The 25916-nt window shown below is 53.9% G+C and overlaps 8 protein-coding genes across 8 annotated transcripts; 6 read left to right on the forward strand and 2 right to left on the reverse strand.

The window, feature by feature from the left end:
- Positions 1 to 2081: 2081 nt before the first annotated feature.
- Positions 2082 to 4784, forward strand: A1O3_07141 (uncharacterized protein; the record flags this gene model as incomplete). Its single annotated transcript, XM_007737253.1, has 1 exon — positions 2082 to 4784. The coding sequence occupies one exon, from the start codon at positions 2082 to 2084 to the stop codon at positions 4782 to 4784; it is 2703 nt and encodes a 900-aa protein (XP_007735443.1).
- A 1513-nt stretch (positions 4785 to 6297) lies between these two features.
- On the reverse strand, positions 6298 to 7368 carry A1O3_07142 (uncharacterized protein; the record flags this gene model as incomplete). Its single annotated transcript, XM_007737254.1, has 1 exon — positions 6298 to 7368. The coding sequence occupies one exon, from the start codon at positions 7366 to 7368 to the stop codon at positions 6298 to 6300; it is 1071 nt and encodes a 356-aa protein (XP_007735444.1).
- Positions 7369 to 8354: 986 nt separating this feature from the next.
- Positions 8355 to 9742, forward strand: A1O3_07143 (uncharacterized protein; the record flags this gene model as incomplete). Its single annotated transcript, XM_007737255.1, has 5 exons — positions 8355 to 8375; positions 8432 to 8477; positions 8585 to 8685; positions 8744 to 8857; positions 8936 to 9742. The coding sequence occupies 5 exons, from the start codon at positions 8355 to 8357 to the stop codon at positions 9740 to 9742; spliced, it is 1089 nt and encodes a 362-aa protein (XP_007735445.1).
- Positions 9743 to 10134: 392 nt separating this feature from the next.
- A1O3_07144 (uncharacterized protein) lies at positions 10135 to 17158 on the forward strand (the record flags this gene model as incomplete). Its single annotated transcript, XM_007737256.1, has 3 exons — positions 10135 to 10648; positions 10761 to 11059; positions 11108 to 17158. The coding sequence occupies 3 exons, from the start codon at positions 10135 to 10137 to the stop codon at positions 17156 to 17158; spliced, it is 6864 nt and encodes a 2287-aa protein (XP_007735446.1).
- An 814-nt stretch (positions 17159 to 17972) lies between these two features.
- A1O3_07145 (uncharacterized protein) lies at positions 17973 to 19613 on the reverse strand (the record flags this gene model as incomplete). Its single annotated transcript, XM_007737257.1, has 2 exons — positions 17973 to 19320; positions 19369 to 19613. The coding sequence occupies 2 exons, from the start codon at positions 19611 to 19613 to the stop codon at positions 17973 to 17975; spliced, it is 1593 nt and encodes a 530-aa protein (XP_007735447.1).
- Positions 19614 to 19911: 298 nt separating this feature from the next.
- A1O3_07146 (NADH dehydrogenase) lies at positions 19912 to 20725 on the forward strand (the record flags this gene model as incomplete). The annotated part of the gene is made up of 5 exons (XM_007737258.1): positions 19912 to 19968; positions 20024 to 20040; positions 20105 to 20310; positions 20387 to 20589; positions 20645 to 20725. The coding sequence occupies 5 exons, from the start codon at positions 19912 to 19914 to the stop codon at positions 20723 to 20725; spliced, it is 564 nt and encodes a 187-aa protein (XP_007735448.1).
- A 627-nt stretch (positions 20726 to 21352) lies between these two features.
- Positions 21353 to 22407, forward strand: A1O3_07147 (uncharacterized protein; the record flags this gene model as incomplete). The annotated part of the gene is made up of 2 exons (XM_007737259.1): positions 21353 to 21434; positions 21500 to 22407. The coding sequence occupies 2 exons, from the start codon at positions 21353 to 21355 to the stop codon at positions 22405 to 22407; spliced, it is 990 nt and encodes a 329-aa protein (XP_007735449.1).
- Positions 22408 to 23279: 872 nt separating this feature from the next.
- On the forward strand, positions 23280 to 25158 carry A1O3_07148 (uncharacterized protein; the record flags this gene model as incomplete). Its single annotated transcript, XM_007737260.1, has 2 exons — positions 23280 to 23391; positions 23501 to 25158. The coding sequence occupies 2 exons, from the start codon at positions 23280 to 23282 to the stop codon at positions 25156 to 25158; spliced, it is 1770 nt and encodes a 589-aa protein (XP_007735450.1).
- Between the last annotated feature and the right edge of the window lie 758 nt (positions 25159 to 25916).

Below are 25916 nucleotides of genomic sequence, written 5' to 3' on the forward strand. Positions count from 1 at the left end.
TGCCAGACCCTTTGGGCCATCGTGAGGCTGCGCTTGGATGCCACACACCTACCTGCATTTGGGCCTCGCAGACCAGCTGCTGCGGCACTCGTGGCCGGGACAGGCTGATGTCTCTTTCTTGCGGCAGCCAGCAAGCCGACAGTATTGCTCATTCAAGTCTGCCAGTTCCTTGATGGTTGTGGACTCACATTATTGCCTGCTGTCGCCATCTCTTGACCTGTTCGACAGCTGGCGGCGCAGCTGGAGCCTGCGAACCTGCGAGCCGCGGGGCAGCGACGCAGGTCAGCAACACACCCCAACATCAACATCAACATCTTGCCGGGGCCATTTGTGCGCCGTTATTATGGTTAGACGAGGTATGAGGTACTCTTCCTTCCTTATCCTTATATGTAGGCTTTTCGTGCATATCCTAACAGCTTTCAGATCCGTGACTCTGCTGCAAGCGAATTTTCCCCGTTACGCCAATCGCGAGCCCCCAGCGGCGCCAGGAACGCGAACGCACACCTCGTGTCAACCATTATTTGCAGCGGTAGATCAACATGGAGCTCTGGACGATCTGATTCCTCGCCTACCCTGGATATGGCGTCCGCTCCTCCCTCCAAGACGGCCAAGAGAGCGTCCAGTCAGAATGCAGAAGTGGGATGGATCGTGTCGAGTCAATCTTTCGTCGAGCGCAAAGGAAAACAACCCCAGCAGTGTGCAGAGTTTGATGTGGCGTTAGCAGGCCGGATTGTTTCAGGTGCCAACCGAAAGCTCCGAAGTTGACATGGATGATAAGATTACAGGGTTACGAAGACGAGATGCGGTGGACACATACCACCACTTCCTGGCGGCAAAGAAGATACGGATACAGCAGCATCACGTTGGACTCATCGACGAGCTGCTCAGGACGAGATTGACGGCTGGGGAGCCCTCCTATCGACGACCATGTCCCCTTGTCTGCCTGTCAAACTCTGTGCTTCGCCCGTCGATGTCATCAACCTGTCGGAACATTTCGAAGCGTGTCTCTGGTGCGAGAGGACGCCACGCGAGAGGCTAAAAGGAAGCTGAAGCACGCCAGCCCGTCGGCCCCGGTGGGCGTCTGCTTCTGTGAGTGGCCATCGCAACCTCGCTTCTCCAGAGTTCATCAACGTCCCCCCTTGTTCAACCGTTTCCATTCTCTGCATCTGTGACTGACAATGTTCGAGGATTGGTCTCAGCCATCCGCGATGTCGTCCCCATTTTGAACAATGGTCCGGCCTGGTGGCTGACGAGCGCAATGCTCATTCGACTCCCTTCTGCTATGGTTGCATTGGCGGTCTTATCCAGATCCCAAGGCCCAGCATCAACCTTGTCCCATGCAAGCCATGCTGCATCCGGGGTCCTCAGCACAGTGGTGCCTTGAGTTTGATTCTTGTTGCACTTTGTGCCTCGAACATGGATGGTCCTTTTCTTCTCCGACCTCTCAACTTCAGGTTGGAAAATTCACCTGGCGGTTGGACCATGTCTGTCCTGTAACCGTTCCACTCTGCCATCGCAACAAGGACCAAGTTGTCCCTCCTTATCATTATTGCACTTTTCTGTCTTTCATTTGTCACCGTCTAATTTGGCCTCTTTCTCTTCTCGCGGGCTGGCCCGCACCCTTTTGAATAATGCCCACCAGATGGTTATCGCGTCGTCACGGACATCCTCCTCTTCACGACAATTCCGGTTCCCAACCGAAATCGAGAGAGCAGCAGGACTTTGATTTTGCTTTCACGGAACAGCTTTCCAACGCCCTCACTGTCCCAGGTAAAACTGGGCCGGGTGTGACCACGAACCCGGCTGACGTCCTGCCCACACTGGCTGGGGGCCCGACCGCAAAGAGAAAACTGCGGGTTCAGGTATCTTTGACCCGACCACGGACATCTGAGAACAGTAGACTCTCACCCACTGGAGCTACCAATGCTATCTCGAAGTCGGACGACAGTTTGATCGGCCTTGCTTTTGGCAGCCCTTCCCATCCTCCCGCATCCTTTTGTACTCCCAAGATAGAAACCGTTCCTCTCGAACCCAACCCAACGCTCCGACATCACTCTCCATTTCAGGACAGGTCGACCCAGATGCAGTCAAAGAAGTGGAGGAAGCTTGGGGGTATGTTCAAGTCCCGCGAAGCGGTGGTCAGGCGAGATGATGTTCCTCGGGGTCCAACCATCGGGTTGCCGACCGGGTTGGTTGTTTTGGATAAGAGTCCAACGAGCCAGACCAGACAGCTCGAAGCGCATAAACTACGCCCTATTCAACCAGATCATCCTCGGCATGCTGACCTTCTATCGTCGACCGACAAGAAACCGCACTCTGACCTCAGGGTTCCCGAGGGTCCCACGACCAAAGTTGAGGAGGAAAGCATATCGACCCCTTCGACAGCCACCGATGCTAGCCTTTATAGTGAACCCTACACAAGACCGCCTTTACCCAAGCTCGAACTGGATATTCCGACGGCGTCTCTTGATCGCTACAGTGTGATGTTTCGCAATCTGCCACAGGCCACTCGCTCCTCGTCTTTGCTGGCTAGACGGAGCAAAACCTTAGAGAGTCTAAGATCACTCGAAGACAGTCGACCCGTGACCAAAGATGGAGACGACCGTATTCCCCGTTCAGCTACAGAACCTACGACAGAGCCCCTGACACCTCTCATGCCACCGAGACGCTTGACAACACCCACCATAGCCAGATCACCTGCCAGCAGCAAATACTCGTTGTTTCCCCCGACATCTCACCCGCCGTTGAAGATCACTGGACAACTCGCGGTCTCGGAGAGTGACAACCGTGGAATAGGTCAATTGAAACGATCAGCCACATCGCCGGCTCGTCTGTCTCCTATGCGAGATGATTTTAAGCCCGAGCCGCTAAATTACAAGAGGATGATGTCCAATGAACCGGGGCTTGACGGGGCAATGTTCAAGGAGAAGGCCGTGAATGTTCCAGACTCCAACGAACAGAATATCAGCAGTCCAGATGACAAGACGGCTTCGACGGACCGAGAAGCTCCATGGAGCTCTGCTCACTCGTTCCAATCATCTGTCTCGTCTGCCACGACCGTGGATGAAATTTTCTTTGATATCAAATCGTTGCGCGACTCAAAGGGTGTCGAGGATGGACAGTTTGTCATGACGAGACCAGCCTCGGCTGCGGTGGAATTGGCTCGGACCAGATCGAAGCGTGCAGCTACGACGACTCAACGGCGACGGCCGGACGTCTCACAGTCAGGCGAGGGAGGCGAATCCACGACACCAGTGCCACCACCTGTGCCGTCGATAGCCTCAACCGTCAGGTCGGCGGACACCACCAAACACACCTCTGTCAACACGGCATATTTTGACGAAGCCATTGCTGCTGTAGAACGACTCACGTCACCAATGGCTGCCGGTGAGATGGAAAAGGATTCCCCCACCAGTTCCGCAGTTCCCGCCGTTATACCAGCCCGCCGTTCCGACGACAAGCCACCGTTGCGGGCCGTTCCATTGGTGGGATCGACGTCGAGTAGTGCTATAATACAGCCCGCCGAACGTCCGTCCATACGACACCAAAACAAATCTCGGGACGATATCGGCCAGCTAATTCCCTCGCCCGTCACCGAAGTCAAGGAGGAGCTGTCTCCCAAACGTGCCAGCCCATCTACAATTACCGCCATCACAATAACAGCGCCAAAACCAACGCAACCTGGAGACCAGACCAAGAAGGTGGTGTCTCCCAACGTCGCCGCTGTGAAAAGAGTCGATCGGCCAATCGACGACTCGCCGACCATTCCTCAAGGTCCTCCCAGCCCTCGGCGCGCTGCCATCCGGCCATCGCCACTTTCTCCGTCAGACGAAAAGCCGCCACCCGTGCCGAAGAAGGACCCCAAATACATCCCGCTGTCAAGATATGCCGCCAAAAGCACCGTATCCAAGATCGAACAAGCTGGCATCATACCGACCAGACCTGTGAGAGCCAACACCGACAACAATCTCACCTCCGACCGCTCCCAGTCTCCGGGTACGGTGTCGGCAGTCAACAAGGAACGGTCGGCGACTCTTCCATCATCCCTGCATCCTCCTCCTCGTCCTCCTGCCGACGCATCTTCACCGTCCTCGTCACTTCGTGGCCTCGAGAAGGCTGTCCCTCCGCCGGCATCGCGTCCGAACCTGCATTCTACTCCAACGGTAGCAGTCAAAGCCGAAGTCGCTGTTGCTCGAACCGTGTCATTGTCGCGCAAGCAAAGCGCTCGTCTACTTGTACCGGGGCCGAAACCAGCTGGTCGGCGCGCCGATACAACCCGCCAACAGGAACAGGAGGAGCAGCAGCGACAGAAGCGGGTGGAACAAGAGCAGAGGTTTATTCCAGGTCACCGTCACCGCCGCACGACGTCCAAATCTCTGTCGAAAGATAAAATCAACTTGAAGTTTTTGATGCGGGGTGAGCAGTCTGACTCGGACAGGGAGAGGGAAAAGGAGAAAGAGCGGGCCAGACTGCAGATCGAGAAACAAGTGGCGATCAGAGGTAAAGCGAAAGAGAGAGAGAAGGAGAAAGAGAGAGAGAAGGAGAAAGGGAGAGAGAAGGAGAAGGAGAAAGACAAGGAAAAGGAAAAGGAGAAACCGAGAGAAGTTCCTCCCATGACTCGCAAATATGACACTGGTGACAATCTGGAACTCCACCAGTGGGAGGTGCTCGATAAAAGTAAATGGGAGATCCTGGAGAAAAAAGCATATTCTCCCGTCGTGGTGCAAGCGGAGCGTGGACACAGGCCTGGCTTGAGTGTCGGGTTGGTCGTGGAGACGGTTTGACTTTGACTGGGTATTCGGTCTTGAAATCGGACTTTGAATTCGAGATTTATGCCGTGGATGCAGGCGGAGCCTCGTCACGCGTCTTTCACAGTGTGTCAGTTCTTTTGTTGGGTTTCACCGAGCGGGACTCTCTCAGTTCTTTTGTTGGGTTTCACCGAGCAGGACTCTCATTCAGCTGCCGAGGTGTCGCTGTCGGTTTTCGGTCCAGTATCCAGCAGTGAGCCATGGCGTACCTGGAGTTGACTGCAACTGCAAGCAGCATTGAGCCATGGCGGTACCTGGTGTTGACTGCAACTGCAAGCAGCAGTGAGCCATGGCGTACCTGGTGTTGACTGCAAATGCAAGTGGGTGTGGCGGTCAAATGCAAGTTGGTGTGGCGGTCAATCAGCCAACCATGATACCCTGACGGCTCTGGGTTGACCAGCTGGTTTCAATGGATGATGGGAAGGAAGGTTTCTGGGGCGGATAAATTAATGGAATGGCACGAGCTGGTGTGACCTCGGGCGCCGGACAAGGCTCTAGATTCTACGGAGTAGACTCTAGACTCTAAAGTTTGTATCTGGTGTACCTTCTGTGCTCAGCGAGGATCATCACGATCACGATCTCTCCCACCTCGCATTCCATGGGCTCTTCCTGGAACGAGGGTGTCTAACAAGATTTCCTTGGGTTTGTACTCGATACAGGGACAGGGACAGGGATAGGTATGGGACAGGTACGGGGACAGGTACGGGACAGGTATGGGTACAGGGACGGAGATGGAGATGGTGCCGGACAAGTATTACATACCTACATACCTACCTTATGTACAGTACATTAGAGATACGAATCCAGAAGTCGACATGACATGACTTGACTTGACTTGACATACGTACATGGGCGTCGGAGACCACCTTTGGACGGTATTAGGGCATGATAATGATAGGCTTGACATTAACATTGACATTGATATCGAAAAGAAAGGAATGTTTGTGTGTATGTATATTCGACGAAACGGGTGGCCTGGAAATGGGAAATGGGAAATGGGAAATGTGAAGGGAAGGAAATATGTCAACCACCTGCAGCTTTGGCGGTATAAACGCCGACGGTATTAATACTAGTACTAGTATCCACAGCGTCAATAGCTCCAATTCTCCATACTGCGATCTGCCATGTTGGCCATCAGAGACGTGGTGTAGACGTGGACGTGGAAGAAACGGTATGGTTTTCGTCGTGTTTGTTCAAGGCCGTTCAAGTTCGAGTTCAGTCGTGGTCATGATCCTCACTACGTAATGCTCGCTCCATCATAATAATATCAACTAGGAAAGAATCACAACATCAACCGGGAAAGAATAGCAACACCATCAACCAGGAAAGAATAGTAACAACAACCAGGAAAGAATGGCAACAACATCAGCCAGGAAAGAATCACAACATCAACCAGGAAAGGATAGCACAGTACCACTACCACTACCAGGACTGCACCCTCGATCCCTACTACATGTACATTGTAGGCCGTCAATCACAGGCCGAAACGCTAGACAAAATTCAAATCCCATCGTTTCCACTCATCGTGCGTCTTCCCCTCCACAGCGACAAGGAATCGATGCAACATCATACTCGGCGGAAGAGGATTTCTATGCTCGTGGTCGATATGCTCGACCAAGTCGCGGGCCGTGGTGAATGCACTGTCGCCGCGCTCCAGCTGACGTCCGCGGGCGAAACAGAAAACACAGCCATACTTGACCACGGCGCCCAGGATATTGCTGTCGCGGCGAGTGTTGGTCGAGGATGTCGACATCGACGCCTTCGCCTTCTCGCTGAGCGGTAGGTAGAGGTGACACTTGGCGGCGAAGGAACTGCGGTACTGTACGGCGACGCCGTCGTGCTCGCGAATCTCGTCGGTGCTGTGGATGTTGGACGTCACGCTACTCGCGACGTGGTAGCGCACCTTGTATGCACACTCGGGACACTCCCAGTTGAGAAAGGCGCCGCCGAAGGCCTTGAGTTTCCGCCGCTCCTCGTCGAGCAGATCTTTCTTGTCCACGAAGGAAAGCCGGCCTTTGTCGCGGTTGTTGCTGATCTGGAGTGCACCACGACAGAAATTGCCCAGCTCGTTGGCGCGCAGATCTTCGGGTCGCAGACGCCGTGGGTTGTTGGGGTTGAGGTTGGGGATCTGGTTGAGTTGTTCTATACGGTAGTTCAAGGTTTCCCAGATGGTCGCAAATGGTCGCGAGTCTTCCAAGTCGCGGTCATAGTGGTTCATGAAGATCTTCTGGATCCCGTGCACCGAGTTGAGTAGTTGGCTGACTATCACGGTCAAGTACTGTGCGGCTATGACATCCGAGTTGTCGATGAGGTATGGTAGCTGTGGATACGAGAGCGTGGCCATGGATCTTAGCCGTTGCTGTAGAATCACCAGTCGCGGGTCGTACGCTTGGATCTCGTTCGGGATGATTTCCGGGTAGATGTACCAGTCGATCATGGTCTTGAGTTTATGTCGGATCTGCATCAGGATCAGAAGTACGTCGTCGACCGCTTGTCGTGGCGTGATGGGATCGGGCGGTGGGAGTACCATCCCAGCACCAGCATCCACAGGCAGCGCCATCGTGTGAGCAGAAGGAAACCCCTGTTCGGCGATGATTCTCGACTAGTTGGATTGCTCGCACCAGTGTCACACGTTCACGCGTCGAGTCGTCACGGTCAGAGCGTGTGGATTTGATAGCCGCGGTAGTTTTCGAAAATCATACGTGCAATACACTCGGCACATTCTATCTTGAATTCATGCCCAATCCATATCAGGATCAGGAGAGGATCAATGAAGACTCCATGATCAGGTAGGCTGAGGGTGAGAAAGAAGAGCGGAACCAAGGCGACAGCCTCTAGACGGAAGGCCTACCTTTCAAGAAATGTAGCTGATGGGAGTCACGAGGCTAACGTGTCTTCCGACTAGCGGCTGCTGGAGAGCGTCTGCGGCCGCAGAAGCTAAGGACCCGGTAGGGTAGATGGGGGCGAGCAGTCAAGGAGTACTCGTACTCTGTAAGGGAATCAGGACGGCCCGGAAGGGCAAATGGCCCTATGGCCCTATGCCATGGCGGACCGCTGTCATTGCAGGCCAGGCAGTGCTGGTTTACTGCTTCATGCATGCTGGTTCGCACGGGTGGTGAGGCGTGGGATTGGCTGCCATGCCAGACTCAGCCACAACGGCAGGGGATGGCGAAGTGTGGGAGGGAGACGGACGATGGGGGGATGATGGATGGGGAACGACGATTGGGAGGTGGGAGTGGGAGGTGGGAGTGGGAGGTGGGAGTCCAGGAGGGATGTCCAGGATGCCAGAAGGGCTGCGTGCTGTCCTGCGCCCGTCAGTACGCAGTACGGATACGCGAGCAGTGTGTGGTACGTCCCGGAAAATGATTGTTCCGGAATATTTTAGTCTAACTCCTTCTGGGAAGCATCGCTCGCTGGTTTATGGAATCCGACGCTAAACTGTTTCTGGATATCAATCTTCACCTTCACGGTATTTGATAATTTTCTGACCAGGCGGGCAACTTCCTCCTCCCAGTCGCAAGTGAGCGAGATCATGAAAAATTCAGAATGCCGACTGAGTTAGAAGAGGTACGTGAAATGTCTGCAACAGTCCTGACTTGTGAACGGGCGCTGACGATGTCCAGCTCGTCGAATTCCTCCATCATGGGAATACTCAGATCAGGCAAATTGGTGAGCAGACCGTTCTCTTTGATGCTTGACCGCCACTAGGCCCGTGACGTTCGGCAACACAGGCTAGAATTGGCTCAATGTTGCCACGCTGACACTCAATTTCTTAGCTTGCGAGCATCTGGTCGGTCATTCGTCAGACCCGGCCATCTTCAAGCGGCCCCAACTGGTACCTGTCCAAGATCTGAAATTACTAGTGAGAGACTACCCGGTGAGTACCACCTCAGTCATTCTCGGGAGACATCTGCTCGTATTGATTCCGGTGCCAGCCTATTGCCAAAAATGTCCTCACCATCCTTATCAATATTAGCGGCGATGCCGAGATTCTAGACAACCTGGCCACCGACGATGCATTCATAGAGACATTGTTGAAGAAAATCACAGTATGTAGGTCTCCATCCTCTTCCTGAGCTGAAACCGAGCCTGCGGGCTGGAGGGGTTGGTGGCTGACTGATTCTCAGGACCCGAAGGAGACAAACGCGAATGAGGTTGCCATGCTTCTCGCAAATCTGGCCAAGTCCGATGCGATGGAGAAAGTAATAACGCTCAAACGCTCTCAACCCGATAAGTCGGTCTCCACGTCTCTATATGCTCTTGATCAACTGTTCGACCTGTTCGTCAAGGGCGCTGACGGCAGCCTAAATAAGCATGCCGACTTCGACTATCTTGCCTATCTTCTGGCCGACATGTCTAAACATAAGGCTGGCCGAGATCACTTTCTGAGCAAACGAGAGTATGATGGCGTTGTCCCGATAAGTAAGCTGACGGTGTTCACGGAGCATGCAAGCCATGTCAGAAGAAGAGGAGTCGCACACACGATCAAGAACGTAGCCTTTGAGGTTGACAGACATCCGTTACTAATGGCGGAGGATACCGAAACCGTGGATGGTACGCCCGGGGTCAACGTGCTACCATACATTTTACTACCTCTTGCGGGTTCAGAAGAGTTCGCAGAAGAAGAATCCGCAAACATGCTTCCGGACCTACAGTTGCTGCCACCGGACAAGGCGAGAGAAAGTGATAATGATATTCTGGTGACTCATCTGGAAACATTGCTGTTACTGAGTACGACCCGCGCAGGGAGGGACAAGCTTAGGGCCGTCCAGGTCTATCCACTGGTCCGGGAGACCCATTTGCATGTGGAGGATGAAGGGGTGAGGGAGGCTTGTGACCGCTTGGTCCAGATCCTCATGAGAGACGAAGAAGAGGGTAGAGAGAGGGAAGGGGAGGAGGGGGATGATGAGAAAACGATTGAGGAGATATTCTGAGCGACGCCACAGAGCAATCATGCCAAGATGAATATAGCACTCCGTGGAAGCCAGTGACAGTACTCCGTAGAGCCATCCGCGTCGAAGATCAGATACAGTACTGAGTAATTACTGCATGCCTGGGGGTTAGGGTTAGGGTTAGGGTTAGGGTTACGTTCCGATATAGGTACCTACGTACTGATAGAGGACAGCCCCGATAGAGGGACAGCTACGGTGGATCAAACCCCTAGAGCCTAACTGTACGGCAGAGTGTCTAGCTTGACGCGACATCAAATGCACCTGCGACTTCATCCTTTTCCCGTGACAAACCAACGCGTCGTCTATTTTCTATTTTCTGTTTTGTCTTGTCCGCTCGGAAAACAAGACTCCATGGCCCTCTGAACGCCAACGCCATGGCGCCGGCACCTGCTGCCCGACAGGCAAATGGCTTCGAGCCGCCTCCGTCGTCTATCTTGGCTACTCACGTTGTTCATGGACAAGGCGTTCCGGATTTGGACCGACACCATTTCAATCAACTGCTGACAGAAGTGCTGGGCTCAGACGGAGACGGCCAGCCAAGTCTGGGTGACGATGTCTCCGTCAATCACAAACTCATCTGTGTCATCCTTCAGGTCGGCATCGAACCAGCCCTGGAAGAAACTCCCTTTCGAACCGCAGCTGCTTCAGGTAAGGCGGATGCTCAGTTGACACGATGCCTCGCAGTCCTTCGAGTGGCAATCGAGAGGTCACCTCAAGTTCTCTATGTCAAATCGGATCCTCCAGGCAAGGATGTGGCTGGGCCAGCATGCGCACTTTACTACTGGCTGATCCCTAGACTACTACCACTCATCTCTTCATGCCAGAATGTGGCGGCTCGAGATGCCGTCCTCGATGTCTTCACTGCCATGCTTGAAGCCGACAGATATGGTGCGACGTCCTGTTCGTGTGGCACTGTCCTGGAATATATGAGAGGTTGCATATCAGGTGCGGCATCGTCGAGCGCAGGCTTTGATGCGAGGCGGATGCTGACTCTACCTAGGTCTGGTCAAGATTGCAGCCTCCCTCCCTATGCAGCATCCTCGCAAAGCGATCATCGTTGCTCCTGAGGACTTTGCTGCTGCCGTGTCCGACATTACCCGTGGGGCCTCTGCCACCATCCCGAGTCTCCAATTTCCCTCTCTTTGCCAACTCTCTATGACCCTATCACGTGTGTTGAAGGTCATTTCCAAGTATGCCGAATCTGCACAGAGCAGAGTACAGTTCTGGAAAGTACTCACCCGCTTTCAGCACTTTGTCGACGACTATAATGATCTCATAGCTGAAGACGATCGATCCGAAGTAGGTGCAAGAGACGTCTCGGTTGGTCCACTACTGATTTCCACTTAGGAGTTGTCACACGAGATCCACGGCTTGAGCGTCATTCCTCGTCGATCCCCTCCACAGCCAGCCGGTGAGAAGAATGCAGAGGCATGGCCTGAGAGTGAAAGGGCCCGTAAACGACCTCGACTCTCCACGGATACCGAGGAAGGGTTGCCCAATCAGACTCTGCAATCGGTCATCTGCCGCCGGCTCACCTTGAAGTTGACTGGCCGCGCTGTGCCTGACCTTGACGGACTGAGCGATACCGCCGCCAGCAATTTCCGGCGGCTGCCCGAAGATGAGCAGTGCGCTGCCCTTGAACTCTTGGGCACAACTGCGTGCCAACTGGCCATGCAATCGCCGGAAGGCCATTGCCAAATATGTGATCCAGAAGTCGAATCAGCAACCACATCCAACATTTCGGCTGCAGCTACGAAGGACGAGTTGCTCAAAACCTTGGTCGTCCTCGTTCAGAACATCTCGCGGCAGTCAAGAGCTCGAATTGCTGCCATGGTAGCACTTCGTCGCATCCTGATGCACACGGATTTAGCGTCAGACTTGAAACTTGGTCAGACACCTGCCGGCGACTGGTGCCTTCAATCGCTCAAAAGCTCGTCTAGAGACCTTCGGATTGCGGCAACGAGAACACTACAAGCCTACTTGGTCAGGAGAAACGGTGTCGATATTTTCCTGACCCGCGAAAACCGAATCACCGCGCTGGACTTTCTCCAGACCCTTTGGCAGAAAGGCGAGGTTGCTGTGCAGGAGGCTACGGTCATGGCACTCGTTGGGATGGCCCCGGTTGTTGGCGATGAAGAATTGAACATCATCCTCGTCAGGTTGGTAGAGTATCTGGGCCACAGCAACCTTTACCTTAGCGGAGTGGTGTACGCAGAGATCCAGCACCTGGCCATGTCTATGCATATGTCGGTGTGGCTACTCTTCCGCCCTTTCTGGCGCACTCTGGGTGTGGTCCTGGCCAAATCACTGACGAACCGGCCAAATGTCGCCAACCAATTGTGTGATCTTCTGGGAATGGATATGACAGGACTGATGGGCCATACTGCCGAATATGCTCTTCCTTACCTCGTCCTACACAAGGAAACCGAGGCCATTAGACGGTTCGCCGAGGCAAATGGTTCCTCAACCACCCCGTTCGACCTTTGCACGCGAGGGACGAATCTGATAGCCATTCTGTCGTTTCTACTGGTGCAGCCATTTTCCGATGCCGAACAATCCATCATCTCACTACTGTCAGAAGTCTCGGAGGATTTTCGAAAGACTGACCTCGCCAACTGGGTTGCCCTGTATCCAATCCACATCACCTGCGAATTACTCAAAGCCATCGGCGACAGTGGACAGGGCAAGTCCTCCCGCGTCTATCATGCTTTGCAGCTCCTGGCGCAGTTGGTCGCTCGTCAGCGTGGGCAGTCTGCCGGCTCGAAGCGCAGTGACAGCATTGGGTCCTTCCTGGAGATTAATGCTCTCGCAATCTTGACCCATTATACTGTCCTGTTAAATGATTTAGAAGCTAAAGAGTCCAAGGTGGACAAACGAAGGTGCATTGTTGCTCTAGGTGAAATGGTTAAGCTGGGGAAGAGTCGTGTTGCACGCGCCTTGCCCCAGATTTGTGCATGCCTGAGGTCCGGCCTTGACGACAGGGATCTCTGCAACGCCGCATTCAGCTCCTGGGTGGCCATGATCAGATCGCTGAGGAAGGAGGACTTGGAGCCGCTCATTGACCAGACGTTGGCCATCATCGTCCGGGCTTGGGGTATGCTGGACAGTGCTTCGCAGCAGCAGGCCCACGATGTGGTTGGCGACATGTTGCGGAATCATACTGACCTGGTACGGGAGCACTTCAGCACCATGCCATCCCTGGCATCCATCCCACTGATGGCCAAGTATGAGACGGAAATCGGGACCTTGAAACGCCAGATGGACGAGCGGCATCAACTGATCGCATACATCAAGAGGCTCCAGGACGAGAACCTGGTTGTGGTCCAACAGGCATTGAGCGAATTGCCGCCACTGCTGGCGCAGAAGCAAGACTTGCTACAACGCTCGATCCTTCGAGAGCAACCAGATGACTTTGTCGCCGATTTGACCCGTGCCTTACTTGACTGTTGCGTCAAATTCAATACTAGCACCGAAGTCACCAGACTGTGTGGCCAGTGTCTGGGACGCATAGGTTGTCTGGACTCTAGAAAGATTGAAAGTGTCAGAGAACGGAAATCAATGGTGGTGCTGTCGAATTTTGGAAAAGCGGACGAGGTCATCGAGTGGATCTTTTTTTTTCTCGAACATGTCCTAGTCAAGGCATTCTTGTCGACCACCACAACACGAGCACAGGGCTTCCTCGCCTGGGCCATGCAGGAGTATCTCAAGACTTGCGAGCAGGACTACCCGGCTCGACCTGGCGAAGGTAATCTCGCTTCCCGCCTTTGGGAGCGGTTGCCCGAGTCCGTGCAGAATACAGTCACGCCGTTCTTGAGCTCGAAATACATGGTCCAGGAGATCCGCCCACCTGAGAAGAGTCACTACCCCATATATCGGCCCGGGATGAGACATCGGGACTGGCTTCGGACCATTACCCTGGACTTTCTCCATCGGGGCTCCGGGGACAATGTTGACATGATGTTTGGAATAGCTCGGCGCATCATCCACGGCCAAGACACCTCCATCCCCTCCTTTCTCTTGCCGTACGCCGTAGTCAATCTCATTGTCAGCGGCATCGAGCGTGACAGTCAGGATATCCTGGAGGAGATCACGTCAATTCTCAGCTTGCCGCTGGATGGCCAGGAACATCGGATCCAGGACGACATTAAATTATGCAGTCAGACCGTCTTTGAGATCTTGGATTATGTTTCTACCTGGCATCAACAAAAGCGAAAACAATACGCGATGGGCGTCGCCAAATCGGACCTCGGCCAGAACGATCCAATGCTGGAGAATGCGGCCGCACAGATCCGCAGCATCGAACGGGTGCTGGAACAGATCCCCCCTGACGTCTTAGCGAGACGGGCACTGGAATGCAAATCTTATTCTCGCGCTCTTTTCCACTGGGAACAGCACATCCGCAAGTCGAAGGCCGACGACATTGAGGCGGAGCTTCAGCGGATGCAAGACATATATGCTCAGATCGACGAACCCGACGGCATCGAGGGCATCTCTTCCCGCATGCATGTCCTCGACATTGAACAACAAGTTCTGGAACACAAGAAAGCAGGTCGGTGGACGACGGCGCAGAACTGGTACGAAATGCAACTCCTGGCCGATCCCGACAATAGCGACGTGCAAAAGAACCTGATGGATTGCCTCAAAGAATCCGGCCAATATGATGTGCTGCTCCACCACTTTGATGGCATCAAAAGCCGAGGCACTGTCTCTTCCACTATACTTGCACCTTACGCCCTGGAGGCTGCCTGGGGCACTAGTCAATGGGATCGCCTGGGCAGCTACGTCCCCAAAAACGGGGGGTACGACTTTGCTTCTTGTCTCGCCGAGATGATGCTGGCCGTGAAGGACAACGACACTGCAAAGGCCACCCAGCTTTTCGAGGAGCTGTACGCCAAGTCGGCATCAGGGTTGACTTCGGCCACCGTCACGTCGTTCGAGGCCAGCCACGACACGCTGCTGAAACTACACGTCCTCAACGATGTTCAGCTTATCGTCTCGACTGCTGCCAAAGAAAACCGCTTGCCCGTCCTGGACACCTTGCGAGGCCGTCTTGACGTTCTGGGCTCGAACGTGGCCGACAAGCAGTATCTCCTGGGCGTCCGGCGGGCTTTGATCTCCCTGCGACAAGATGTCTTCGGCCCGGGCGACATTGCGGCTGCTTGGCTCTCCAGTGCCAGGCTGGCACGCAAGGCCCGATCAACCACGCAAGCTTTCAATGCCGTGCTCAAAGCGTCGGCACTGGGGGACAAGTCTGCGGCGATTGAACAGGCCAAACTCATGTGGCTGGAGGGACACCATAGAAAGGCCATTCAGGTCCTAGAGGGGGCGATTGAATCTGGCGCATTTATCGCCCACGACTACGTGTCCGAACATGGATCCGTCGCGATGACCGTCGAACAACGTCATTCTCAAAACCAGAACGAGCTCACAGCCAAGGCACATGTGTTGCTAGGGAAATGGCTTGACCAAGCCGGTCAGACTCAATCGGAAGTCATTCGAAAGACGTTTCGCAAGGCTACCGAAAGCTTCCGGCGCTGGGAGAAAGGCTGGTATAACCTTGGTCGATACTACAACAAGATCCTGGACTCGGAAAAGCTGATGCCGCCCGGCAAGGAAAACCAAGCCTACCTGACCGGCGAGACGGCCAAACTCGTGATTGAGAACTATCTAAAATCACTCACGAACGGCAGCAAATACGTATTCCAGACCCTGCCAAAGATTCTGACGCTCTGGCTCGAACTCGTGGAGACGGCGGACCTGCCCAAAGACCCGCGACGCGGCAACGAGCAGTTCCACGCGCACAATTCGGCACAACGGAGACGGGTCATCGACGATACGAACGCCCAGATCAAGAAGTACATCGACCGACTCCAACCAGTCCTGCTCTACACGATTCTGCCACAAGTAGTTGCGCGGATTTGCCACGGGAACAAGACCATCGCCGACATTCTCGGAAGCATCGTCATCAAGGTTGTCCGAGCATTCCCTCAACAGGCATTCTGGACACTGTTGGCGGTGGTAGAGTCACAACAGAAGGACCGGGCGATCCGAGGAGTGAACCTGGTCAACAAGATGGTTGAAATGGAGAAAAGGTCGTCCAAACACGGGGCGGCCGGTGCCACCGAGCTCAGGAACTTGTATTCCAGCGGCCAGAAGTTTGTCAAAGAACTGCTCCGCATCTCCGAATTCACCATCGAGGGGAAGGTGTCCAGGGTGAGCTTGGCCAAGCAAATGGGATTCAACCACAAGATCGCACCCTCCAAACTGGTGGTGCCAAACCAAGCCTCTCTGGTACCCAGCATGCCGACCAACTTCGAGTCGGCCCAGCTGAAGGCGTTCCGCCCGTTTGCCAAAGAACCAGTGACCATCTCGGGATTCTCCGACGAGGCTCTCGTGCTCTCGTCTCTCCAGAAACCACGGAGACTGACGATCCGGGGATCGGATGGCAACATGTACAACGTGCTTGCCAAACCCAAAGACGACCTACGCAAGGATCAGCGACTGATGGAGTTCAACACCATGATCAACCGAGTTCTCAAGCGCGACGTCGAGGCGGCCAAACGGCGACTGTACATCCGGACGTACGCGGTCATCCCTTTGAATGAAGAATGCGGACTCATCGAATGGGTGGACAACCTCAAGACGTTCCGCGACATCATCCTCAAGCTGTACAGAGACAAGTCGATCCATCCCAACTACATCGAGATCCGCACCCTGCTCGACGAGTCGTGCTCAGGCGATCCTCAGAAGGTCGATATCTTCCCGACCAAGGTGCTCAGCAAGTTCCCCCCGGTCTTCCACGAGTGGTTTGCCGAGAGCTTCCCAGACCCGTCGGCCTGGTTCAACGCTCGGCTGCGCTACACGCGGTCCGCGGCGGTCATGTCGATCGTGGGCCACGTCCTGGGCCTGGGCGACCGGCACGGCGAGAACATCCTGTTCGAAGAGGACAACGGCGGCACGCTGCACGTCGACTTCAACTGCCTGTTCGACAAGGGCCTGACCTTTGAGAAGCCCGAGCTGGTGCCGTTCCGCCTGACGCACAACATGGTCGACGCCATGGGCGTCTACGGCTGCGAGGGTCCGTTCCGCCGCTGCTGCGAGATCACCCTCACCCTGCTCCGGTCGAACGAGGACGCGCTGATGACCATCCTCGAGACCTTCCTGCACGACCCCACCACCGACTTCATCAACGTCGCCGGCCGCAAGAAGAAACTGGTCAACGGCGTGCCCAGCACCCCTGTCGAAGTCCTCGACGGCGTCAGAGCAAAGGTCCGCGGCATGCTGCCTGGGGAAAGCGTGCCCTTGAGTGTGGGCGGCTACGTCGACGAACAGATCAAGCGCGCCACAGACATGGCCAATCTGTGCAGGATGTATATTGGCTGGTGTGCGTTTTTCTAACCAGGGTTTTTCTAACCAGGCCTTTTTTCAAACCAGGCCTAAGGGCCCCCATGTAGTACTACTAGGACGAATACTATCAGTACTACTAGGACGAATACCAGTACGATTAGTACTACTCGGACTAGTACTCTCGGTACTATCAGTACTACGCCGTGTCGGCTGCGAGTAGTGTGATGAACTGTGCGATGCGGATCACTCGTTCATTCCTCACCCTGCCCTGAGATCGATATCAAGATCGGGACCAGCGTGGCGTGGCGGACAGTAGCATTGTGTACGGTGTATACATACATGCATTATCTGATAATACAGGTCGAGACTGTGGTATGAGACTTGGATCAAGATCAAAGATTTCTATCCGTCCACCTACATGTACTCCGTACTCCGTACCCCGTATAGATTAGGTTGATAGAATGAATACCAGAACAGTTACAACTGATCACACTTCCTTGATAGAATGAATACCAGACCAGAACAGTTGATCACACTTCATTGATGGAATGAATACGAATAGTTATAACTAATCACACTTCATACTGAGAGGTCGCAGACCCTGAAAGAGGCACCTCAAGATATCACAGGTCGAGAGTGTTAGATTAAGGATTTCTATCCATCCACCTATATCCGTACTCCGTATAGATTGATAGAATGAATACCAGAACAGAACAGTTGATCACACTTCATTGAGAGAATGAATACTAGAACAGTTAATCACTCCACACTGAGTGGTCGCAGACTCTGCACGAGACATCTCAATACCAGAACAGTTGATTACACTTCACACTGAGAGGTCGTAGACTCTGCAAGAGATACCTTCTCAATCATTCTGGACAGGGGAAGATGAGAACATGTCGCCTGCTTCTAGAGCTTCTTCTTCCTCCTCCTCTTCCTCTTCTTCGGCTTGGGCTTGGGCTTCCTCTTTGTCTTGCTCCTCGTGCTCCGGCGGTTGCGGTCCTCGCTCGCCTCGTTCCTCCTGGCCGTCCTGCTCCCCAGCATCGACCATTGCATTTGCGATTGCTTGCTGTGGCTGTGCCGTGTCATGCCCCTCGTCCTCAACTTCTCCGTTTATGGTCTCTCGTGCGGCATCATCGTCACTTGCCGTGGCGGAAGCCTGAATCCCAGACTGTTGATATTCTCGTCCGACTACTAGAGCAGGAGTTGCCGTGTTCCGCACGGGTGATGAAGAAAACATATCGTCTCCATTGGCCTCAACATCTGGCTCGCCATCTGCAGCCACAAGAGGAATTCTCGCTCCAGAGAGGTTTGAGCGTGGTGGTCTAGGGCTTTCTGCTTGGCGGGCCTCTTGCTCAGCCAGGAGAGCATCGAGGTCGTCATCGTCATCATCGTTGAGTAACGCTTCCGCTTCGTCTTCGTCAGGAGTACTGCCAGCCTTGTTGGGCGCTGCCGTTGTTGGCTGAGTCCCGGGTCGGGAGTGGGCAGTATTGGACATCACACGCGCTTCTTGCTCGGCAAGGAGAGCATCGAGATCGTCCATGTCTTCCTCGTCGTCGTCGTCATCATCAAAAGGTGAGGTTTTAGGCTTAGAGATAGGGTTCGAGGCCACCGGGACTGCCGACGTCGGGGCTCGTCGGGTCTCTTGCTCGGCAAGTAAAGCGTCGAGATCATCGTCGCCTTCAGAGTCAATGTCCTTTGCTGTCTGTGGTCTAAATGAAGGGCGCTGTGTAGTGGATGTCTCTTGCTCGGCCAGAAGTGCATCAAGGTCGTCGTCCTCAGGCATGTCATTCTGATTCTCGGCCAGCTTGTGGCTGGCGTCCGGGTCAGGAATAAATAGAGAGTCGTCGCCATCAGCAGTGCCGGAGTTGTGCTTGTTCATGGCCTTGTCATCGCCATACAGATCGTTGATCTCTCTCTCCTCGTCCAGCTTCTGTCGTCGCCTATCCTTGATGTAGCCCGGCTTCCCTTCATCGATCCACTCCTTCCTCATCATTTGCATACGCTTACTATGGCCGACTTTCTCAATCAACTGCAACCCATCTGCGAACTTGGCCCGCGGGTACAAATTGTCCAGCCAAAGTTGGTAGTAGTTCAGGAGGCGAGCCACGTCTGAGAACTCGTGCCCTTTGCCCTTGAGATGCAGTTTCTTGGAGAACTTCCCCGACAGCGCGAGGGCGCGCAGTTTGGGTATTCCCTGGGCGGAGAGGAGCCTGCCATGCGTGAGATGCGCTCAATCAAGCCAAGCTGAATGGGCTTACCTCGCTTCATCGAGTTTAGCAATAGGCTTTCTCTTCTTGGTTATCTTAACTTCCTCGTCCAAGCCGAGGTCATCACCAAAGCCGCTGTCGTCTCCAGCCTTCCGCTTCACGGGACGAGGACTCAGGGTAGTCTTGTCATCGCGGCCCTTGCTCGACGGCTTGTCCTTGAACGGATCTTCGTCGTCGGTCGAGTCGAAGTTAAAGAGGTCATCAACGGTGGCTGAAGTCAGAGGGTCGGCTGCCATAATGCTGACCTTCCTGTGACCTTGTTTGCAAATGCTTGTAGAAGAAGGGCGGTCCGACGTCTTGTAAGTATGTCAAGATCCAATGTACGGAGTACCCGAACGCGTCTAGAAAGACGCGTCTGATGGAGTGCTAATGGCAAGCCTCCGACTGGCTTCTACGTCATTTGAAACTTGGCAGACTAGACCTGATTCGATCAAGCTCCCAAATCTGAGCTTGGCACCGAAGCTCCGCATGAACCTCACGTTTCAATGCTGCACTGGCAGACTGTTTGCACCCTGAGCGTTGTGAGCTGTAGCCATGACGGACGAGCAGAAGGTCTTTATTCCGCCTAAGCGGGTTAACACCGACTATCCGGTGAGTTTGCAATGTCGAGAATGTGGCGCATCATGCTAACAGGCTGATCTCAAAGGTCATCGATACAGACCCGTACGTCCCGTCTACCACGACATCCCAGCTTCGAGAACCTGTTACTGACGGTTACCTGTCATAGTCATTGGAGGCGGGCTTTTAGATATGCAAGACCCGAAGATTGGACATATGGCGCCGGCTTCGCGGCCGTAGGCCCGGCGTTCATGCTGGCGACTGAGCGATACGCCCCGTCGTTTTCCGGCAAAGGTGCCTTCGGCCCTGTTTTCAGACTCAGTTGCGCCATTGGCCTGATAGCAGGAGCGGGATTGGTGTACCAGAGGAGCTGCCGTACGTCCTATGGCCGAGAACGATTTGCGCCGAACGATAGTGAGACAAGGGCTAACATGACTTTGTGCTTCGACAGTGAGATTCTACGGCTGGACAGAGAATGACCGAGAAGTCAAGAAGGACATGCGAGAAATGGTGGACAAAGTGAAAAAGGGAGAGCCTCTATACGGAAAGACGGATCTCACGCCCTACATGCAGGGTGTTGCTGCGAGAAACAGCAGATACAGTGCCCTGATGGCCAACATCGTGCCGTGGGCCAACTTTACCAACCACAACCAGGTGAGTGGGATGGTCCGAAAGATACTCGGATTGGTTGCTGACGTTGGACATCCAGCATGGCGTGGACACAGCCAAATACTATCAACAGGCAGAACGAGAATTGGAAGCCGAGAGAACAGCTAAAGGCGGCCAGTGAGGAATGTACGTGTAGCAGAGCCAGTCCCAGCGGGTTGAACGATAAAACAATTGCACGCCTCAACTGGACTTATGGTTGTACATAAACTGGTGCAAGAAGGGAGGATCTGGGCCTTGTGATCGGTCCGACATGGCATATCTGAGTTCTGATTCTCAACCAAACTGGTCTTCAATTCCCTTTCTTGGCATCAACGATGCTAATGCAGTCTAGACAGACGATTCCCTCCGCCTGATTGTCGTCGGGCGGCTTCATGCATGAATCATGTGGCTAGTGGGATCATATCACAGCTTCTCTTCTAGACAAAGAAAGAGGATTTTGTTTTCTTTTGCTAAACACCGCGCAAACTGGCTGCCGGCCTGTGAAAGGATGCAGCCAGTTATAAAAGATAGTTTGATAACACAAGCCCCAGATTTTCATTTCACTGCCTCTGCCACGCCATCCAACTCGCGTCACTTTGCCGTTACATGTGCATCTCCATCCAAGTTACATTCTTCTTCTCACAGAGTCAATCTCATCCTCTACTACCTGATCTCCTACTTCTGCATGTCAACCCGTTACTGGTGGCTTGTCTTCGCACACTTTGGTACAGATTCTGCCTTCGCACACTTTGGTATAGATCGAGACACCATGAGGGCGGCACTGAGCAAGTCCCCGGAGAACAAGTGGGCACATGTCGACATCAACTACAGTTCCCCAATATGGGAAGAGCGTGGGTCCTTCTCCTCTCGCATCCCCGTCGCCACAGCGATTCAACTAACACAAGCTCCGTTGCAGGTGTCGAAGCAAGTGAAGTTTTCATCATACCGACCGTGTTTTCCGGCCAAGGCACCCGTCTTCTCCTCTCCATTGCTGAACAGGGCATTGCCGATCTGGCAAACATCGCAAGTGAACTGAAACGCAATGCTACTGCTACAGCAGAGAGCCTCAATATTGTCCGATCGCATTGGCTCCAGCAACTAGCCAAGATGCGCAGTGTGTTAGGCCTAGACTTTGACGAAGAAGAAACCCGAGCCTACGCCCACCAGATGTTCCTACCCTATGAATTGAAAGCGATCCAGTGCAAGCAAACATGTGACCTGGCGGAACACATCGTCGATAGATTCGTCCAGCTTCAGAAGCTCGCGCGCAGTGTGTTGGCTAAGCAGGAGGAGAAGGGACAACAGATCACCAAGACGCCAGAAGGGGTCAAGAAGCTCACCATCGGCATCAAGTGTATCGATAGTGTGTGGTTGGACATCACTCGCTCCTGGTTTCGGCTGAGCCGTGCTCTGGAACAGATTCGCGGCGCAGAGATGATGCTTGCAGAGACGGACCAGCATGAAGAGAGCGCCGAGGAGCTCGAAGCTGCCCATGTTTTGGACGAGATTACCAGTACCATGGAAGCGGATGACGAGAGTGAAGGTGACGACGGTACTACAATGCCAGAGCAAGTTCACCACTCTCTGGAAGGCGGCGAGAGCGCAACATCGGCCACCCCGAGTCCAACACCGTCAGGAGACAAAATCTCATTTGCCAAAGCGTTTGAGATCATGAACATCAATGCAGTTGGCATCGAGGAGAAGGAAGCCCTGGTCGCGACTGCAGACAATATTGAGGCCGGAGGAAACGCAGCGGGTCAGGCAAGAGACAGCGACGAGCCAAATGGCAAACAAGACAGCGACGCGGGAATCATCTCTTCCTAGGAGTCGGACGGATCGATTGCTGGTCAGATTTCTGCTCAAAGACTCATCTGGGCTCGAAGATATGAGCTGTGCCTGCCTGAAACCTTTCTTACAGCTGTCTGTGGCGCCCAAATCGGCAGGCTGGCAGAGACTCAGAGGAGACGATGGTTAAGCAGTCCCTAGTCGGAGCTTTGTGGGAGTTTTCACGAATGACGAGCTTGAGCTTGAGCTTGAGCTTGATCGGATGCAGATTAGGCAAATCAAATCACGATTGACAGAAGCGAGGCACCAAGCGTACTTTTTCCAATCTCTAGACAAGTTGGTCTCATGCTCAGAACCCTTTAGACGAAGATCTCTTTGTACTATCTTGCATACATAGGCACAGGCCGTTAGTCTCGTTTTGTTTGCCAGATGCTCTCCGCTACCCAAGGTCCCGGCTCCAAGGCCTCCGCCAAATGTCTGATGACTCAACAGTAGCATCTTGATCCACCTGACTCTGCACATCCTAATTTTGTCCGACTCTGAGGCCCTCTAATCATGAGATTTGGAGCATCAGCGAGCCCAGAAGGCTATTCGAGAACGTAGAAAGCGCAGCCATCGCGGACACGGTGGGAGCTGTCTGACGGTGGGTGCCAGAGGGTGTTGTGATACAAGATATCAAGATCATGATACATGCCCGTGATTCGAGATGGGAGAAGGTGAAGTTTGCGAAGCTGGCAGAACAGCTCAGCCTCGTCTTAATCGGAAAGAAAATCTGGGTCACATGACGAAGGCTCTCCTGAACTGAGGGTATTTCAGGAAGGTGTCCCGAGCTTCGTTGCGGACAACTTTCATGTTAGAGCGTGAGGAGAGTGTCTAGAAGCAGATGGACTGCCGCTGTCTGATCTCTCAATATGATTCTGAGATCAGATCTGCTGTTGCTCTGGCAAGTGCTTGTGTTTCCCGCATGGGCAGCAGAAACAAGAGCGTCCGAGTCCTCACGGCCTCGAGGCGTAGGCCCTGAATGTAAGACCTGGTTCCCCGGTGAGCGTGCTGGTCTCTTACGGCAGACATTGGGTTGCATAAACCCTAGACCTGGATCATGGACGTTCAGATACTGACATCTGAGCCCCAGTTGCCAAATTTTACAAAAAGACTCCTTCAGACTCCTTCACATGCATCTCAAACCCCTCTATAATCATCCCCTTTTCGCGTGTCAATGACGACTTCTGCGATTGCCCCGATGGCTCAGATGAACCTGGCACCGCGGCGTGCTCTTATCTCTCCCAGCTCTCTCCTCCTCAGTATCATCCAGGACCGGACACAGCAGCAGCCTCCCTGAACACCACGTTAGCGCTACCGGGATTCTATTGCAAAAACAAAGGGCATATCCCATCCTACATTCGATTTGAGAGCGTGAATGACGGTAAATGCGACTATGATGTGTGCTGTGACGGCTCCGACGAGTGGGAGCACGTCGGAGGACTCCAGTGCGAGGATAGGTGCAAGGAGATTGGAAAGGAGTACCGGAAGCACGAAGAAGTCCGTCAAAAGACCTATCAGGTAGCACTGAAGCGAAAGAGAACTCTGGCCACAGAAGCTGCAAGGTTAAGGCGCGAGGTCGAGCTACGAGTGCACGACTTGGAAGTCAACCTAGAAGCGCTCCAGGTCAAGGTCAAGGATGCCGCAGACAACCTGAGAGAAATCGAGCGCAGAGAAAAGTTAAGAGTGGTGCGAGGCGAGGCAGCAGGAACAGGAGCCGGCAAACTTGGTGTATTGGTCGGGCTAGCCAAGTCTCGAGTGAACGAGCTACGTGGACAACTTGAGAAGACAAGGAAGCAGAGAGATGCTATGCTTGGGAGGGTGACGGAGCTGGAAGGCCTCCTTTCCGCGTTGAAGGAAGAGCACAACCCCAACTTCAATGATGAAGGCGTCAAACGAGCCGTTCGTGGTTGGGAAGATTATGCCTCCCGGGAGACTGACGACGACTGGTCGGAGGCGGAGGATCGCGATCTTGCAGCAGTACTGCAGGAGGACACTGAAGCCAACGGCATCCACTGGGCCGAATTCGAGAACGTCCCTGAAGAACCCGAGTCGGACGTTGCAGCGCTGTACAAAGTTAGTGCATATCTGCCGGATGGGTTGAAGCTGTGGCTCGACGAAAAGGTCGCGTCGTTCCGCCAGTTCCTGGTCGAGAGCGGCGTGCTAGCCGATCACTCGGATTCTACGGCCACCGCCGCGGAGAGTAAAGCGGTTCAAGACGCAAAGAAGGCTCTCAGCGAAGCCGAAAAGGACGTACGCAACACGGAGAACGACGTCCGGCGGCACCGCGAAGACCTTGACAAAGATTACGGCCCCGATGGCATCTTCCGCGCCCTCAAAGATATCTGCATATCTCGGGATAGCGGCGAGTACGAATACGAGCTGTGCTTCATGGGGCAGACGAAACAGAAGTCCAAAAAGGGCGGCGCCCACACAAACATGGGCAGCTTTGTGGGCTTCGACAGTGAATATGTCGACGAGGGTGTCGGCTTGGACGGCAAGGGCCTGGGTACGGGCACGAGGGTAATCATGAAGTACGAGAATGGCCAGGGTTGCTGGAACGGGCCGGCGCGGTCGACAAAGGTCTACCTGGCGTGCGCCGAGAAAGAAGAGGTATGGAAGGTCAGTGAAAGTGAAAAGTGCGTGTATCGCATGGAAGTGGGCACCGCGGCGGTGTGTGAGCCTCAGCCGCCGAATGGAAGTGCTTCCAAGGGCAAAGAGCCGGAGAATGGGAGGAAGGATGAATTGTAGTAAACATATCCGGGCCGCAACTGGTTGCGAAGGACATGGGTGGTCGTCGAACTGAGGCAGAAAATGAACAGATAGGACCGTTGGTCATCAGGCCGCACTGTCAAACTCGAATATTCGCACTGAGAGGCGTCGATAGATCTGCAATATTGGAAGAGGAAAGGAGTTGGAGAGGTCATTCAGCATTCGGTCCGGGAGACGAAAAAGCATGTCCATAGACTAAAGGGACTTTTCTGTCAGTCAACCCACATTCCAACCTCATGGGCGCTTCTATACACCTGTTCTCTTCGAGGAGCTGCTCCTTTCGCGGGCAAAGACACAGGGGAATTTGATTTCTCACTGCAAGACATCACAGGACAGACCCGACATAGCCGGTGTATGCGAGCTCAACACTGGCGTGTCGCAGTTGGCGAGGCGGAGTATAGAGATGCAGGTGTGATGCAGGAGAAGACGAAGGCGGCGGTGAGTGTGGTGACCTAACGTTGACATTGGTGATATGAGAGGCTCGAATGCAATACGGAGGAAATGCAAGATGCAGGGATGAAAACACAAGCCTCAGGTACCATCGCGCTAATGCCAACTGAGGCATAGCGTGGCTGGGCGTTGTTTACATACCTCACGTTTCCAGCATACTAGTAATCACGGGATTAACCGCAACAGGGGCCGGCCTGCACAATCCATCAGGAGTCACTGTCGCCGTCGCTTGTCACCGCGCAACCCGCTCGGCCTGACAGCAAGTTGACAGTGCAGGTCACTGTAAG

This window comes from Capronia epimyces (genome assembly GCF_000585565.1).
Source record: "Capronia epimyces CBS 606.96 chromosome Unknown aczIQ-supercont1.6, whole genome shotgun sequence".
NCBI lineage: Eukaryota > Fungi > Ascomycota > Eurotiomycetes > Chaetothyriales > Herpotrichiellaceae > Capronia > Capronia epimyces.